This window comes from Lissotriton helveticus, chromosome 2_1 (genome assembly GCF_964261635.1).
Source record: "Lissotriton helveticus chromosome 2_1, aLisHel1.1, whole genome shotgun sequence".
NCBI classification, from domain to species: domain Eukaryota; kingdom Metazoa; phylum Chordata; class Amphibia; order Caudata; family Salamandridae; genus Lissotriton; species Lissotriton helveticus.
The window spans coordinates 1,157,454,409-1,157,473,100 of NC_136059.1; the positions used below are offsets into that span (position 1 = coordinate 1,157,454,409).

General features: G+C 48.2%; 1 protein-coding gene across 5 annotated transcripts in view; it reads left to right on the top strand.

Annotated features, from left to right (window-relative positions):
* JAK2 (Janus kinase 2) overlaps positions 1-18,692 on the top strand; it is a 1,231,913-nt gene that overhangs the window by 1,107,174 nt on the left and 106,047 nt on the right. For all 5 annotated transcript variants that reach the window (XM_078676001.1, XM_078676005.1, XM_078676003.1 and 2 more), the window contains one exon: positions 14,223-14,412. In XM_078676001.1, the coding sequence (XP_078532127.1) occupies positions 14,223-14,412 (190 nt within the window). The remainder of the gene's footprint in view (positions 1-14,222; positions 14,413-18,692) is intronic.

The window sequence follows — 18,692 nt, forward strand, 5'->3', positions numbered from 1 at the left end:
GAGAAGGGCCTGGCTAGAGTATTGGATACTCATAATAGCAAAACACAGGGTCCTGACACAGTCCGCGCGTCCTTAGCGCGGACGGGCGCAGACGGGCAGGACTCTGGCTTGACTCCGGCGCGAGTCCGGCGCTACCGCTGCGCGTCACCGCTGCGCGAGTAGAGCGAGCATTAAATAGTGTCTGACCTGTGCTCCTATGAAGCGCTAGAGCGCTCAAACACACTCCACGCTCGCCACCCCCAAGATGGCGACCAGGCGCCAAACACCAAGGTAAGAGAGTGATGGGTCCGCTCAAAACGCGGTGGGGGGCCCGATTATAGTGCAAGTGTGGGGGCACACAAAGAACACTGTGGGACAGGGGAAAATACAATTTAGGCAGACATAAATGTAAAAACGATAATTTTTTAAATAGGCAGCGCTGTGCAATAAAATTACAGCAGCAATGCGCGCAAGCATGCAGTTACCTTTCCAAGGGTCGAGCAAATGAAATGCTCGCCCTAAATAGTGTCTGACCTGTGCTCCTATGAAGCGCTAGAGCGCTCAAACACACTCCACGCTCGCCACCCCCAAGATGGCGACCAGGCGCCAAACACCAAGGTAAGAGAGTGATGGGTCCGCTCAAAACGCGGTGGGGGGCCCGATTATAGTGCAAGTGTGGGGGCACACAAAGAACACTGTGGGACAGGGGAAAATACAATTTAGGCAGACATAAATGTAAAAACGATAATTTTTAAAATAGGCAGCGCTGTGCAATAAAATTACAGCAGCAATGCGCGCAAGCATGCAGTTACCTGGGGGTAATCGGGAATACCTCCTTAGGAAGCTGGAAACAAAATATATCTTGGAGTTGGATTGTAAGACACCTCAGGGTCTAAACGCCCGTGAGGATTTCTTCACCTGCCTATGAAAGTTCTGTCCCACACACTTGGTCTCTTATAGCTGATGTCAGTACTGCCTCATAGTATGTGTTTTTTAAATTCCTTACATTTTTAGTTTCACACAGTTTTACACATTTTAATCACGGCTGTGATTTAAATAGGGTGTCAGCGGGGGCGTGGCCAAGCGTGAGCCGGGATGGCCGCGTAGTCTCGGAGCTCCGTGGTCGTTGAGCACTGTAACTATCCTGTCACACCCATCCTGAGTCCGCAGTGTCTTCCTGAGGACCGGAAGGGTGTTGGAGCCGGTACGGCTCACTTTGGGACTGTTTGCTGCCTCGGCGGGGCTGTGGGGACGGCAAGTCACCGACGACTATCGCAGGCCCATAAGCCGGGACCTGTGGTGGAGGCCCCGGCCGGGCAGTGAGGAACTTCCGGTCCGCCCTGGGGCGGGACTACTTCCTCGGGGTGCCGCATCTACCCGTGATCTGGCCCCGACTCTCAACGCGGCTGCCTTGCTTTCCACTGCGTGTGCGGGAGCAGTCTGCTCGGAAGCGGCGGCGAGGGAGCAGTGGCGGCCGCGATCTGGGCAGCCGCCGGGAATCGTACCGTCTGTTGGCCCCGGGGCGGTAATTGGAGCCCACCCCCCCTCGTTGACCTGGTGAGAACTCCCCCATTGGCCCTCTGATAAAAATGGCTGCATACAACGCTGCAGAGACGGTGGGGACGAACCTCTCCCCCCTTTCCCCCCCTCCCCCTTTCCCCCCCCCCCCCCTTGTTTGTTATTCAGAGCTTTCCTTTGGTTGCAGTTAGGCCATTTTGCGTGGTGTGGGGCGTCCGGAGCTTGCAAATCTGACAACCTTTCCTTTTCTCTGGCCCTCCCCCGTGCACCCCCACCGGAACTGACAATCTTTGAGCGTTGTGCGGTGTAAGATCACACTGTGGGCCCCGCACGGGCACCGCCAGACTTGGGGGCGTGGGAGAGGTGATGGACTTGCTGTGTCGGTTGGATGCCTCTTCCGCCTGGGCCCTGACTTAATGCTGATCTGAACTGCCGAAGTGGAGCCGTGTTGTTGGGGTGCTGGTCCCGCATGCCTGTAACGTGATTGTGCAGAGGTTCCCCCTCCCCCCCGCCCGTCTCCTGTGTTCCGTGACTCTCCTTTATCGGATGGCCCCATGTGCATTGGAGCAATCACCATAGGCAGACTGATGGTGTTTCGTGGTCTTTGGAGGCCGACGTCACCCGCGCCCGCACTGTTGTAGGGCTTGTTTTTGACACGATAGGTACTGAAGTGCCCACACCCGGAGTGACTGAGTTCGAAATATCATTTGACTGGGCTGGGGCTGCCCCGGATTAAACGCCACACACTGGAGCATGGAGCGGGGGAAGAGCACCGTTACTAGGGGAGTGAAGCCAGTCCAATTGAATAAACTGGACAGATACACCGTAACTAAAGATATGCCCAAGGGAAGATTATCGGAAGACTCGGCAGGGGGGGCGCAGGTTGGGAACGGATCGGCCCTGTCTCTCAAGGATATCATGGACGCTATATCTGGGGTCAAGACCTCCCTTGAACACAAAATGGACTCAATGGCCATAGATATCAACCTCATTCGTGCAGATATGGGGAAACAAAACGAAAAAGTGAAACAGGTCAAACTCCCCACCGCTAGCCTTGTGGGGGATGTTTCTCAGCTACAGAGGGAGGTCGGAGAAATGCACAACTCACGAAGGGCATTTGAACTCAAGCTAGATGACTATGAAGGCCGTCTCCACCGCAATAACCTACGCATCCTGGGCGTACCCGAGAATTCGGAGGGGCAGGCGCCAGACCTATTCGTTGAGGATCTTATTCTCAAGCATCTCCAGCCGAAGGGCCTCAGTAAGTTCTTTGTTGTCAAGCGGGCACACAGGGTACCGGGCGGCCGTCCCAGACCGGGCGCTCCCCCGCGGCCCATGTTGGCCAGAGTCCTCAACTTTTGTGACAGAGATGCTATTCTCCAGTGCTTGAGGGCTAATGCTCCCCTTAAATATGAGAACGCTACAATCACTTTCTTCCCCGACTTCACGCAGAGGGTGCAGAAACAACAGAATACTTTCCTGTCAGTGAAACGTGATCTGCGGGAAAGAGGCATGAAGTATTCTATGCTGTTCCCGTCCCGTCTTCGAGTGGTAGCAGATGATAAAGTATGTTTTTTAGATCAACCAGAGACCGTGTCGGAGTGGCTGGAGAATATAGGCCACCCGGACCTGGTGAACCAAGGGGATGGGGGTGTAGTTGCGACCTAGCCACTCTGATTTGAAGTTGTTTCATGTGCCCAGGGGATGTGAGTTTGTGGTGGGGGGGGGTTGGGGGTTGGGGGCGTGAAGGGAGGATGCCTTTTTGTTCTCGTGGGGAGGGTGTGTGATATATTTTTTGTTTGATTATATTCACTGCAGACTTATTCCTATGGGGATTTTATGGGGCATGGCCTGGAGCTCTCAAAATTTCCCCCCTAATTGACCCTTTTGGTTCTTTCTTTTGAATGTTAAGGGCGACAGGCACTCTGCTTTTTCAATGGGCAGTTTGAAGCCTAATGAGCAGGGCAGCTGGGTTGGGGGGAGTTGGGGAGGGAAGTTTGTTTCACCAGTTAGATGTATGGTTTATGGCACCGGTGTGTTGTACCTGTTAAACATGCTGCATACAGAAGACTGTCAACTCTTTTTCATACACGATGATGGGGGTAGGGAACTAACGGTTTTGAGTGGGGGACAGGATCAAACGTAGTGTGGTTCTTCAGTATCTTAGACGTCAGGCGCCGGATGTGGTGTTGCTTCAGGAAACGCATTTAATTGGGAATACATGCAAAGCCATGCACAGAATGGGATACAAACTGTTAGCACAAGCTGGATTTACATCAGGCTCCAGGGGAGTGGGTATTTTGACACGTAAGGTATTCCCTTTGGTCATAGATTCCAGGTGGGAGGATGACAGGGGCAGGTATGTTGGCATTACAGGTCGATGGGAGGGGCAGGTTCTTACCCTCATATCTGTCTATGTCTCCCCGGGTATGCATTCCACTTCCTTTGCTGATCTCGGAAAGCTTCTGCTTGAGCTGCCGGTTGGGCTGTTGGCGTTGGGGGGGGTACTTCAACGCAGTGATGTCTGGAATTATGGACAGGCATTCCTCCCGTGAGCTGGGGCGCGCCCCGCGATGGCTGCCTGACTTTTTGGACGTCATGGGCTTAGTAGACGGTTGGAGATTGCTTCACCCTGATCAGAGGCAATACACACTTCACTCTGGTGCCCATGGGAGCCTCTCCCGCCTGGACTATTACTTGGTTCCGGCGGCTCAGGCATCCTACCTCGTTGAGGCAACTCATCTCGCCCGGGCTATATTTGATCATTCCCCACTCTGGTTTCGGCTTTGTAGCACACCAGGAACGGCGGGTAGGGTGGCCCCCATTAATCCCTGGTATCTTCGTGATCCCAGGCTTCGCAAAGACCTCATTAAAGCTCTAGAGGCCTACTTCGCAGACAATGTGGGGTCGGTCTCCTCTTCCGTGTCCCTATGGGAAGCTTTCAAAACGGTTATTAGGGGCCAGGCTCTTTCATTGATAGCTGGAACTAAAAAAGAGAGGAATAAATATGTAGTAGCTGCAGAAACTAATATTGGTCTTTTGGAGGGGGAACTGGAACAAGAGGTTACACAGGCTAGGTTGCACCTACTGAGCCTTAAGCAATATGAATATAAATCTCTGGTCACTGATAGAGCCAGGGCACTTGGCAGGGAACAACAGGGCAGACTTTATGATCTTGGGGATAAGGCGGGGAAACTGATCGCTTGGCTGGATAAAAAGGAGTAGGCTGATCGCTTGGTCCCAGAAATTGTTACAGACGAGGGTGTCACACTTACAGATCCCCAAAGTATAGCTGATAGCTTTGCGGCATACTTTCAAAATGTTTACACCTCGGTCTCGGATCGGCCGGAGGAGGACTCCCACTTGTTGCTTAGGGACCTGCAGCTTCCTTGCCTGGTCCACGAGGATCGCGATTTGATGGATCGTGCCTTCACCACTGATGAAGTAGTCCAAGCTATTCGCTCACTGAATTCAGGGAAGGCACTGGGACCAAACGGGCTCCCGATTGAACTCTATAAGCTCAGACCCGATAGGTTGGCTCCCTATCTCAAAAATATGTTTGTCGACGCCCGGGAGAAGGGAATTTTGCCTAGAGACCAGAGAATCGCCTCAGTGGTGGTGATTCATAAGGTGGGAACGCCCAAATCTGCTTGTGCATCTTATAGACCAATTTCTTTGTTTAATGCGGAGCCCAAAATTCTGGCCAAGCTTCTCTCTAATAGGTTGGTAAAGATAATCGGCAGGCTGATTCACCCTGACCAATCGGGATTTCTTCCACGTAGAAACACTGCCCTGAATCTACGCAGGTTGCATGGAGTAATAGCCAGGGCCCACACTCTGCAGGAACCAGCAGTTATCGCTTCACTTGACACGACCATGGCTTTTGATACAGTCGAGTGGCCCTACCTATGGGCGGTCTTGACCAAGTTTGGGTTCGGCCCTGAGTTCATAGATTGGGTGCGCCTGTTGTACTCTGAGCTGCTCTCCCAGGTAGTCATTAATAATCGGGCCTCAGCGCCTTTCCGCCTCTGCCGCGGCACTCGGCAGGGCTGCCCTCTCTCCCCCTTCTCTTCTCGCTGGCGTTGGAGTCTTTGGCGGCCTGGCTGCGCTGGGAACCGTCCATTCGAGGCATTCGGTGGACCGACCCAACATGCAGTTTGGATCTGGCATGACGCCACAAGCTCTCTGGGATGGAGCAATAAGTTGACACTAGCAATTTCACTTTTTGACTCAGATCAGCTGGGTAAGCTTTGGAAAACGAGAGGGTTTGATAAATGGGACCTGATAGGAATCTCTACCGTTAAAGAGATCTGGAGCAAGGGGAGGATTAAGTCATTTGAGGACATGCAGAGTGAATTATTTATTTATTTATTTATTCATTCAAAGTTTTATATAGCGCGAACAGTTGGCGAGCTCCGAATACTTTTGCTACGCGCAAATCCGACACACGCTAAAGGCTGCCTTACCTGCGGACGCTGACTTCCCGGAGGCTTCCCCCCTTGAGGATAGAATTGTAGATGGTCACCTCCCCGAAAAAACCATCTCCCTGATCTACAAGAAACTAATCAACCATAGGGCCGACTTACTTGGCGAGTTGAGGGATAAATGGGTGCGGGATGGAATAGAACTCGATGATGAGGACTGGCAATCAGCTGTTTCATCTCCTAAAGTGGTTGCCATTTCTGCACGGTTGCAGCTCGTTCAATGAAAAATATTACACAGGATTTATGTTACGGGGCCCCGCCTAGTGCAAATGGGTTTGTCTGATTCTGGATTGTGTAAACGTAAATGTGGTCTCACTGGGACGTTCCTTCATGTCATTTGGGAATGTCGATATGTGATGGAATACTGGAGTAAGATTCATAACACTATTCATGCGGTCTTGGGGGTCTCCTTGCTACCTGAGGCAAGGACGTGCCTCCTTAACATATGGGAGCCAACCGACCTTAACTCCTCACAGACACAATGGGTCACATTAAGTTATATGATAGCTAAAAGGAACATTGCACAACAGTGGGGATCAGAACAGCCTCCCACCCTTGAGTCCTGGAAGAGTAACTTAGGTTGGAACATGTTCCGGGAAAAAACTGTTTTTATGGCAAGGGGCTGCCCTCAAAAGTGGGCTTCAATATGGGGACCTTGGAATCATTATAGAGGAGAAATTTGTGTGCCACCCAGGAACGCTGTTTTTGATGTACCCCCATCCCCATAAATCACTACCATGTATGTGCTTTTTTGTCCCGTACCCCCTGTGGGAAAGATGCTAAATGTGACATGATTCTTCTGTACTGTATTTTTCACCGATGCTTTGTTTCAATAAAAATAACTGTTAAAAATAAATAGGGTGTCAGCACTTTTACATTATAGCACTAGCACTTTTTACTAGAGGAACATTCATGGTCAGGCCCACTTGGGCAGGTCACGAGAATCTATGTTTTTATAGCATTTGAACGTATGTGCAATTTATGTGTAGAGTCTAATCGGAGCAATGGGTATTTTACTGTGATAATGGTCATCTGCAGAGGAGCTATCATAATTTTGGACTTTGACATGATTTAAGAAGGTTATTAATGCTTTTTAAAATAGATTTTTATATATTCATATATAATCTTTCGTCATTTTATTCCATTGATTTGAGCTCTGCCTGCAAAGCACAATTTTAAAGTGATCATCTTTTTTATTGTACCCAATATAATCTGTGTGCTTTTTAAATATTTATGGAATCATGAATATTTATATTCTGCTCTCTTTGCACATATTTATTGCATTTCAATTAATGAATCAATTTCATGAATGCTATATGGTAACTAGATCTCCATGACCTTGTGAAATGTACCGTCTATGTCTATGATGCTTCATCACGTGTGGTCTTGGCACTGTCACTTTAAAAAGGGAAAAAAATGACTCAAACGTGTTATGTGATTAATGTCTCGTTGGAGGCTGAAACGCATCATGGCGGAGGTGCAGGCGTTTCTGAAATAATCCTGCTTTGCACAGAATTTGTCAGGTCCGCTCCACAGGATCCGAGTGATGAACATAAAGCCCACCTCCAAACATCACAAACACTCTGACATTGTGTCAACAGAGGATTTGAGCCATTAGGTGAGGGGAAAAGTAAAATAATAAACAGGGAAGGGAAGGAAGGGGACAGCTGGGAAGGGATGTACCTGAAACGACAGAACATACAAGGGTAAGGCCACCTATCGTGCAACACCGTAACATCTAATGTACTGATATGTAGACTGAATACCTGTGAGGAAAAAGGCAGGACTTTCCTACTGGTTGTTTTGCTGTTCTCTTTTTAGGTATACAAACGTGAGACCTATAAGGAATACACATAGATTAGACTCATTGCATTTCTCATATACTAACACACTCATTACCCAAACAGAACCCTCTTCTATACCTTGAACACAGCCTATGCCTGTATGATAAGGGATTCCGTGTGGGTTTCGCCACCATGAAAGAAAACCAATAAATGAAAGAGCACTAGGCAGCTGTGTACACGTCTAAATCCAGGACACGGTAATGCGTGGGAAGCAAAAACCACTGCACTCCGCTCCCTCGAGAAAAGCACCCTCTGAACACCAGGCAGTTCCCAGGTACAAATGAAGAAAGAGAGCAAAGTAAATAAATAAGGGTGTTTGAAAAGAAAGCGGAAATGTTCCAAAATGAAACAACACAATTTCCTAGAAGTTACTGCTCCTTATGGCAACGCGCAGCTGCGACCGCTACAGCGCTCCTTGAGTACTGTGAACACTGATCGTCCCATAAACCAAAAGCAAATACACAAGCGCTTGCACTGGTTGCGTGGAGCTGCGACCGCCCCCGCGCACCGCCTCCTTCAGGAGTAGCACACAAGTAGATCCATACAAAAGGAAACACAAGATAGAAGACACGGCAACGTGTGGCTTCCTACCACTCCGCTCCGCTCCTCTGATAGTCCAATAACCGATAGACAAAAACGCGGCAGTTCCTTCACTGCGCGCTCCAATAACAAACGGCAACGCGTGGATCCCCACAGCGCTCCGCTTAATGACGGAGAAGATACCGGCGAGGGGCCGCTCCTACCTGACACGCTGAAAACAACACAGCAACCGTCCAGGACGAGCCCCTCCGCCAGCAGCAAGGCGCGACCTCCTTCCTCCAAAACGGATGCCAGGAAACGGAATAACACGCAACAGGATGCGTGTCGCCCTGACTGATGTAGCCTCAGCCGGGGCTTCTGGGTAATGTAGTTTTCTCCTCATTGGAAGTGTAGAGAGGCCTTCGTCTCGCATTGCGCTACACTGCAGGCGCCCCGACGGGACCTGACAGAATTTGGGTCTGCTTTTTCGTCCAAGATATTGATTGTGGTCCTGATTTTCTGCTTATTGCACTTGATCTTACATCATTATATACCAGTATCTTACATGACGATGGCATTAATGCTATACAGTTTTATTTGTCACAGAGGTCCACACTACATCGTCCACACAATGAGCTGTTGATCATGTTTAATAACCTCCTTTTTCAACAGATACAAGGAGTTGCGATGGGGGCCAGCTTCTCCCCCAGCTATGCCTGTCTCCATATGGACTGGTGGGAGGAGCTGGTCCTTAAGGCGGAGCATAATAACATCATAGAACAAAATATCAAAGTCTGGCTCCGCTTTATAGACAATCTATTTGTAGTGTGGCAGGGAACCAAATAGCATGCTGAACAATTTGTATACAAGATTATTCAGAATACCTTAAATCTGCATTTCACAGCCACCTTAAGTGTCACTAGTGTGAATTTTTTTGAACACACAATTATTTGTGCAGAACAACAAATTAGAAACCCGCCTATACCGTAAAGAGACGGCGGGCAACTCCATTCTGCACGCCACTAGCGCCCATCCACGTCACTTAGTCAATAGCATCCCCTATGGGGAAATGCTTAGACTTAAGCGAATATGCAGCACAGAGGATGATTTGAGACATGCTCAGGAACTGAGTAGGCAGAGGTTCTTGGAAAGAGGCTATTCGCCTAAGATATTGAACCAAGCGATCTTTAAAACCACACTGCTCAATAGAAATGATTTACTTAGGGATAACAAGCCAACCGACACCTCTGTCGCTAAAAACTCAGAGTCCGATAAAGACAGTAAAAACAAACAAGTGTTTTGCCTGATATTGGGATACAGTAGGCAACATAAAGAGATTAACAACATTGTGCAAACTAGTTGGCCACTAGTTGTCAATGACCCTGTAATAGGACCCCTGCTACCGCAGAGGGTGTCCATTACATATAGCAAAGCCCCCTCTATGAGAGACTGTCTTGTTACCACCAGTCCTGAGATTATGGAAAACACTACTTGGTTACAAACACACAAAGGGTTCATAAAGTGCAAGACATGTAAAGCCTGTGTCCATGGAGTTAACACTACATCATACACCACTCCATTTAGTCACAGTACTCGTAAGATCACTAAACTGTTGAAATGCAAGACTGAATATGTTGTACATGTTCTCACCTGTCCATGTGACCTCAGGTACATAGGGAGCACTAAGCTCCAGGCCCACAAAAAGATTCTTCAACATCTCCGCGCTATCGCAAATGAAGATAATACATATCCTGTAGGCAGGCATTTTAAAGAAACTCATCACTCTAACAACAAGAGCCTGAGCTATTATCTGATAGACGCACGCTATACCTCCCAGCAGAAGGGGTGGAGACAGAGAAGGCAAACTTAGGAGGTTAGAGACCAGATATATCTTGCAATTAGACACTAAACAACCAAATGGACTCAACATTACAGAAGATTTATATACATGTCTATAAATCCATGAACCCTTTAAGCTTTCTATTCTATTTATTTTCAGCTAATCAAGTCAAATTATTCTTAGAGTATTCTTATGTATTCATTGGTATTTATCAGTATTTCCAAATGAGGAATGGCTCCATTAATCCTTACCGCTGATCACCTAATCTTATACACAACATCTCTTTACTTTCCTAGTAAGTACACATTTGAGTGTCTTTCTTCTAAAATTCTCAAGAGATGGCAGTTGAGCTTATCCTTAAGAAAGTCCCAATTTGGTACACTTTCAGCAGTCAACATATGTGTAGAATTTTAAATTGAACATTTTATACATATTTATATCCATAATTTATTTGAGTATTTATTCATATTTATATTTATAGTGAGATATAGGTGTTATCTAGTAATTCAGATATAAATCCTGACTGTGGGATTTAGGTAGGTACATAGACACTTTATAGATTACCTCAAAGCTCTTTTGCACGTAAATGGCTTGGTGATTTCAGCACGTATTTGCAGATTATATGTATATTTAGCTATTTATCTATTTATTCATCTATGCAGTTACTTGTTTTTACACCTTAGCCTTTTGAACTGCATATATTTAACCTATTCTAGAACTAGCTCTTTGGATACTCATTTCTCATGGAGGAACACATCTATACCCTCTGAAGATGGTTGCCATTTGATTAAATACTCTAATAGGTAGTATGATTAATATCAACTGACCTTAACAGTATAGAATAAGAGAGCTTCAGTATACTAGTCACCACTAAGTGAACATCATTTTCAGACAGGGTGATTAAGAAGTCCCACAATGTATGAAATTCAATCACGATGAATGCCATGCGTATTAGACCAGGATATTCATTTTCTCTCCAGGGCAGTATTGTATGAAGATTGCCACATACAATTCTACTGTTTAGTGTATTTTACAGTTACGATCTGATGTTACTAATACAATGTACATCCAAGTCCGGTTGGCAGCAGTAGTGGGCTTCCTTTATAGAAATTATATATTTGCACTATGCACTTATTGCACATTCATGCACTTTTCTTAGCACACATGACGCCGCAAATTGGTTTTATGTACAAGAACAAAAGAAAAAAATATTTTTTCGCCCAGGAGCATTATTGTGTAAAACATTTGTTTTTATTACAAACCTTGAATATATCTATTATCTTTCAGCAAGTATATGTTGTTTTTAAAGGCATTTTTATTGTTAAATGTCAACACAGTCTATATGCTTACAGGCTGCAATTTGGGCGAGTATGTTGTTTAGCTCTATTACTTTGCCAATCACGTGGCTACCTACAATTATCTGCACTAGCACTTTAAAAACACATGTCGAGTGAACAAGTGGCTGTTGCTGCGAAACGCGTCTTGACATATCAGGAATAAAGAAAATTTGAAGCACATACCCTGGATCCGTGTCCATCTTTGGCGAGCAGTGTGAGACTGTTGGAGTCGTTTTGGAATTTTGCATATATATATATATATATATACACACACACACACACGCACACGTTACAATATCTGTGTGGTTTTTTTTTTGTTTACAAAGTTACGATTAACTTACATTTTCACCGAACTACAGTTTTTTTTGTTTCTAGGGAATTTCGTTGATTATTTTAATGTAAAGTAGGATATCATAATGAAGTATATCTCACTTTAACCACTGATTTTTTTTTGGGTGAATTTCTATGGTGATTTTTTTACTGTAATGTAAGATTTTATGATGATACCCAACTCTTTGTGTGCTGCCAACCTCCTGCTGTGCGAGGCCTTCAGCCAGGACCTTCCTCAAACCCCCGGCGGGCAGCCAACTACCCATGTACACCGATCCCACATACTCTGCATATTAGAGTAAAGCAATAGAAGAGTGGTCACAGGTTGGATAGTCTTTGGATCACACCAATAGAAATATTCAACAAGGGTACAGTCTGGTCCAGAGGCGAATACACTATATCTTAACCGGGTACTAAGTCTGAAGTAACTGGGGGAAGTGCAGGCATAAAATTTGTTCAGATTCAGAATCAACATTCGTACTTTTCAAAGCATTTGGCCTCTTGTTAACTTTAAAATGTTTTGTGATAGAGTTCTGCAAGAAAGATAACCATGAGTGACAATTCCATTTCACCTGAAGATCTGAGAGTTGATTAGATTAGGGCAAAGTGCATCAACTCTTCTGCTCCAAGCTCTGTCATTGGCTTAGCCCTCAGTTCGACCCTATCGTCCTCCAAGCAATAGGTGTCAGGTTGTTTGAGACCACAAATTGAGTGCATGAGTCTCAAGCATTTATCTGTCAAGCTGTTGAAGCTGCTAAAAAATCTAATTACTTGGGCATTGAAAGACCTCAGAGACCGAGTGAACATGGCTAAATGCGTTCCAATAGGCAAAAGTGGAGAGGAGCAGAATAGATCGGCTGGTAGAAGGTTAGCCACAAGCGATAGCAAGTCACTTATTGTCAGGGGCACACAGTCACGGTGTAGCATACCTGGACAGGAACCAAGAAGAAAGCCACTTTACTCGACGGCCACTAAAATCTTTTAGCATGCACCCATCATACTCCTTCACTCCAATCGTGGCTACGAAATGGGAAGCGGTTATTGCAGAATCACAGCAGGGCAAGCACGAAGATGTGAGTAAAAGACCAACCTGCACCATCCAGGTGCATCTTCACCTCAGTCCCAGACTCAAATCACCAACAAAGCAGCCTCTAAGACTCCCCCTGCTGTTACGAGCATCTAGCCTCTTTCATAGACTTCCCCGATCCTCTAAGTTTCTACAGCTTTTTCATAAGCTTCTATATATTCTCCGTAAATCAATGTGGAGCTGCGGTATGGCTGTAAGACTACCATGCCAATCTTACAACCTTTCCTTCTTCCTACCTGTCTTGTATCTCACCACCAGGTATCTAGGTACACTGAGCTCACCGGTGCAGAGAAAAAGTTGGTGGTCAGTAACTTCTCACCGGTAACAGCTGACGCTTTCACTTAGGCCTTGGAAGCAGTAGCGCAAGGCTATAGTGTGAAGGGGAAGAATACAGGGCACTGGAGTGGCCGAAACCTCTAGCTGATTTCTGACTTATTGGCCAGTCCCCCCTTCAGTCTTGCATCCTTCAGCGTCCCTGCGCCTTCCATGTCCAGCACATCACAGCTGCTCCTTGCGGCCTCCTCACACAGAGGCACACTTCGTCCTCTACATTTTTACATCCAGCTTGACCCAAACGCTTCCACCTACCTCACCTTAAAAAATATATCAAGTTTATCATGCATGACATAAGTCATTAGCAAAATGGACTTTTGTATGCGATCTGCATAATTCTTCTGAAAACAAAACTAAATTACAGATGGTCCAGGGCAGAGTGGTCAAAAGAATCCTGTATGTAAGGAAGCCAGCCTTCCCAAAACCTACTCAGCTTGTCATCCACTGAATCCCCGGAACTGAGAATTGCGTTTGTTACTCTAGTTCCTCAAGACTTACTGGTCATCAGGCTCCATCTACTGCTGCAGATGAATCACTTACTATATCCTGAAGTGACCACTTTCACCCTTTATTGCATGTAACTTCATAACTAGCAACTACAAACAACCTTCAGAAAATATCCCTCAAAGAAAGGCTCCACATGAATGAAACTTGTTCACCCTTGACCTTGGAACAAAAATCAACTATTTGCTTGCAGTGCCATGTAGTCAAACTTTCTGCCAAGTACGTCTTCCATTTTTAGGAATGTACCGATTATATGCAAAGCTAAATTGCTGAATAATAGGCAAGTGTGTATCCACTACAACTCATCAAATAAAATGAATAGTAACAATTTTAAGTGTTTTGTGAATAAACAAAAAAGATGATGCATTAACCTAGGGATTTATTTTTCTTTCCAACTTTTCTGCAAACGTTTTAGAGAGCCATTACTGATGTTTTTCTATTTTTCAGGGTAATTTTGGCAGTGTTGAAATGTGCAGGTATGACCCTCAGCAAGACAACACTGGTGAAGTTGTAGCTGTGAAGAAGCTGCAGCACAGCACAGACGAATACCTGCGAGACTTTGAAAGAGAAATTGAGATCCTTAAATCGTTACAGCATGAGAACATTGTAAAATACAAGGGAGTGTGCTACAGTGCAGGTATGGCTATCTGTACAACTGATTCATGTATTTAAAATATAAACAAAAATGTGCATGATTTTATATACATTGGCTTGATCCTTTCAGATTGTACTCCCTTTATGGGGGTCTTTGTGAGAAAGACACACTACAGATATTTGCGGTCTCATTTTAGGCAACCCTGTAATCCTTATTATTTTCTTTTTTTAAAGCATTTGATAGAGACATTTAGCCGCAGATTTCTTAACTTAGAATTATCCCCAGGCGTCAGACTGGATCTGGATTTTTTTTTGCAGCACCTCTGCGCGCGTGGGGATGGCGCAACACGACCCCGCCCTGACGTTGTCCATGATTGTGATGTCAGCGAGGTCTTATAAGTCCCTCCCGGCGCGCTGACGTCAGTTTCCTTCTTTCCTGCGTGCAATGCTGATCTGAAGTAAGCTGTTCCTCCGGCCTGTTTTCAGGCCCCTTTTGACGCTTTGCATCTGGAATAGTGTGCAATGACTTCGGGCTTTAAGACGTGTGCCTCCTGTTCGCGGCAAATGTCCGCGACGGTCCCACACCTTATCTGCATGTGATGCCTGTGCGAACACCACGACTGGACGGATTGCGACGCCTGCAAACAACTCTTGTTGAAGTCCCGGCGGGAGCGCCGGATGAAGCTACTGTCGGCTCGCCTGACCCGGTCGGAGTCGTCACGGCCCCCGGCCTCCTCTTCGGCGGCAGGTCCTGGTAGCAGAGGGTTCAGTTTGCGGCGTTGGTCGCCTTCTGGTTCCCATATGTTTTGCTCGCCCATCCCTGGTAAGTCCTGGCGCCGGATGCCAAGATCATTGACCTCACTTCCTCCTGTTGTAGGGGGCACTAGTTCCCGGACTTCTCTGGACATGCGCCCGAGGGTCTGCCCTCGCCTATCCGCCATTTCCTGGCACAAGGGCGACTCGGACCCAGATGGTGGCTTATGCTGCTGCCCTGCAGGCCTGACTTGGGTCCCCTCCTCTCCATGGGGTGTCCTCGGACCCCCCCGCTGCGTGCGAGGTCTCCGGTGGACTCGCCGGTGGGGTCACCCCGGCGCAGACTGAGCACCTTGCCTCATGTGATGGAGGAATGGCGTTGTCAGGGCGTGGCCCGGCTGGGTCCCCCTCTTTGACCCACAGCACCCCTAACGTGTCGCATAGACCAGTGGGGCTCCCTGTGTCGCAGCAGGTGGTCGCTGATACTCGCAGCTTGTCTATGAGTCCCCCTTGGCCCTCCGGATGGGCGGCTGCCTTTTCAGAGGCCGAGCCGGTGCCGTAGACTTGCCACCCCGGCTCCTTTCCTTACTTCGGAACCGGAGCCTGTTGTGGTTGAGGCCGAGTCGGCGCCGGACGAGGCCGAGTCGGCGCCGGACGAGGACGCCCTGGTGCCGCCTCAACACCAGGTCGTCGACTCCTTTCCGGGAGGCCGGCGGCAGATCATCAACTCTTCTCCGGAGAAAGTTCGGCGTCACCCTGACGTCTGTCGAAGCCAGATCCGTCCTTGCCTTCCCCCCCTTCCCCGTGGAGTTTGTGGCTCTGGCAGGCTCTCCACCTCCTCAAGAGCCCCTTCATGACCCTCATTCGTCCATGGGGCTTCCTCCCTTTGGACATTGGTCTGCTCCTCCTTTATTAGGAAAATACACTTGGAGTGGGCGCCTCAGCTTACAGCTCTCACCTAAGGATGAGTTACTGTTCCCTCCTAGGAGGGCTACCGAGGCTGGTGCGGCCTTTGTGAGGGTTGTTTCCGTGGCCCCTGACATTCTGCATATGCAGCCTCCTTCAGTTCCCCTGCCTGTTAACCCCCTATTGGATGTTCGCTTCTGCCTTTCAAAGCCTCCCTTTATGATGCCCTTCTGGGGACCTGGGCTTGGCCGGTGTCGGGTGATCCGCTGGCTCGTTCCGTCATGCACCGCTACCACTCTGCCCGAACGATCCGGTTTGCTTGTTTGTTCATCCGGACGTTCAGGGGCTCGTTCTGCAAGCTGCCTTTCCTTCCTTTCCTCCACTGTTGCTACCTCCCTCCCAGGAGTCTAGATGGCTGGAGTCGTGGGGTCGTAATATTTTCGCCTCCACTAGCACAGCTCTTCGCTCCCTCAATACAGTGTGTCTGTTGGCTCGGGCTACTTCTGCCCTTTGGGATTCTGCCGAGTCTCTTCTCTCATCAACCACTGAGGGCGCTCGTGCTGACCTCCTCCATCATATCGGTGACGGACATGACCTTGCAGAATTTACTATCCGGCCAGAGCTGGATACCTCAGACTCCTTAGGCCGGGCTATGGCCGGTTCTGTTGCACTATGCTGCCATGCTTGGTTGCAGGATGGCGTCTTCCTGGAGAATATTCGGGAGCGCCTTGTTGACCTGCCTTTCCTTTAGTTTAATACCCACGTCGAGTCAGCGGTTTAGCGCCTCCTTGCGGGCTTTTGCTCCCCCCCCATAAGCTTGTACTTGGCAGGTCTCAGGTCATCCTTCCCTAGGGTGGTTACCCCTCCTTCCTTTTGCAACTTTCATTCAACGTTCACAAGTTGGGCTGTGCGTTTTTGGGCTGACAGTAAGCCGGATGTGGCTGTGTTCCACAGGGTGTTTGTGTCCGGCACTGTCTCCCACAGGCCGCAGGTTCGGTCCTGCTTGCGCCCTGTGTGTCTCTCATACTCCTCTTCTAGAGGTTTTTCCCTTGTTACTAAATGTTCTTCAGCCGTTGTCCCTTGGGACGTCTTTTCAGTGTGTTGCCAAACGCTTCTTCCGAGGCTGCTACCCTGTCACTGGTGCATTAGGCGGGTTCCTGCTATAGTACCCTCAACTGCATTGGTCTCGTGGCTCGCCCATTCTATATATACCCGCATTATGATTACCACTGGGTATCCCTTTTATACGCCTTCGCCTTTCTTCGCTTCTGCGAGGCCTGTTCCTATATACCCGTTTGTCGAGGAGCAGTTTTTCTTTTGCTCATTTTATATGCCCTTTGGTGCCTTTTCATGCTGCTTGGGCAACAAGGGTTCCCATGTTTCCGCTCCCTGGGGTGAGCCTCCTCTTCTGGCTGCTCTTCTTCTTAGGGGGTCTCGTCTGCCCCGTTCATGTGCTAAACAGTCCCTCTCTTCTGTGTGGGTGCTTTTCTCCTCCCAGTCGGAGGTGGTGGTTCTGGATATCTGAGGTTATTCTCCACAGCTCTGCGTGTACTGATTTATGGTCCCTATAGGTACCTTCGGTGCCTCGGAGGACACACCCTTCGGATGTGTCTTTTTTCCTTCAGGTGTCACCCTTCTCTGTGTCTGGTGTGCCTGCTGGACAGTTCCTCTTCTGGGGGTTATCCCGGGTGCTGTGCCCTGCAATTCTGTCTCCCTTTGGGTGCGTTCTTCCCCTTGGCGTTCACATTGCCTTGTTGGGCAGTCCCCTAATCGTCTTAGCCACTCCACTTGCTTTGTCTCCGTAGCTGTCTGCTACGCGCATGTTTCTGGTTGTGGTCCGCCTCAGTGTGCTTCAGCGTGATGCTGTCCGCCCTGTCACTTTCTTGTGACTGAGTATTGCACTTGGCTTGTCTTGTGTTTCACGCTTGCGCTTCTGGGACATTGCTCAGTCCCTGCCTCTTGTCCTCCGCTTCCTGGCTGCTGCCTGTCCGTCCTCCCTTGCATCGGGCCGCCGGGTAGACTCTGGTTATGTCACTCCATGTTGTCCTCTGGGTCTTGGTTGGTGACACCTTAGCTGCCATTGGGCTCTGGGAGTAATTCTTCTTCCTTCCCTCATTTTGAACTATCTCTTCTGTTGTGGGATTGGGGCTTAGTGCTGTTATTCCATCCTGTATTCAAAGGGGTGAGGTCTTGTGCCCTTCTTGTCGTCTTGTGGTACCTTTGCCTCCTATTGTCTTTTGCTCTTCCGAGCTGCTTGGTCTGCTGATTGGCTGCGCTGCCACAGCTTTTACCGTAGTCCGTCACCCTGTTGCCGGCTCAGTGCTCTCGGGCACTTTCTGTTGTTCTGTCGCAGAGCCACCTCCACCTTGGGGTATGGCTGTGGTATCTATTCTAAGTTAAGGAATCTGCGTCTAGATGTCTCTGTCAGATGTATGAGTCACTTACCTTCGGTAACGATGTATCTGGTAGAGATGTTGTCTAGCCGCAGATTCCTTAACTCTCACCCATCCTCCCCCTTCTGCAAGGAGCTTTCCAGGTGGGGTTCTCCACCTTGCCTCCTTTCAGTTGGCACTGGTCTTCATCCAGGGTGCTCAAGTTGGAGTGACCCTCTCATACTTTGCCTTCTGCGGCTGCCTCCCTCTGGGTGGCTTCTCTTCCTGTAGA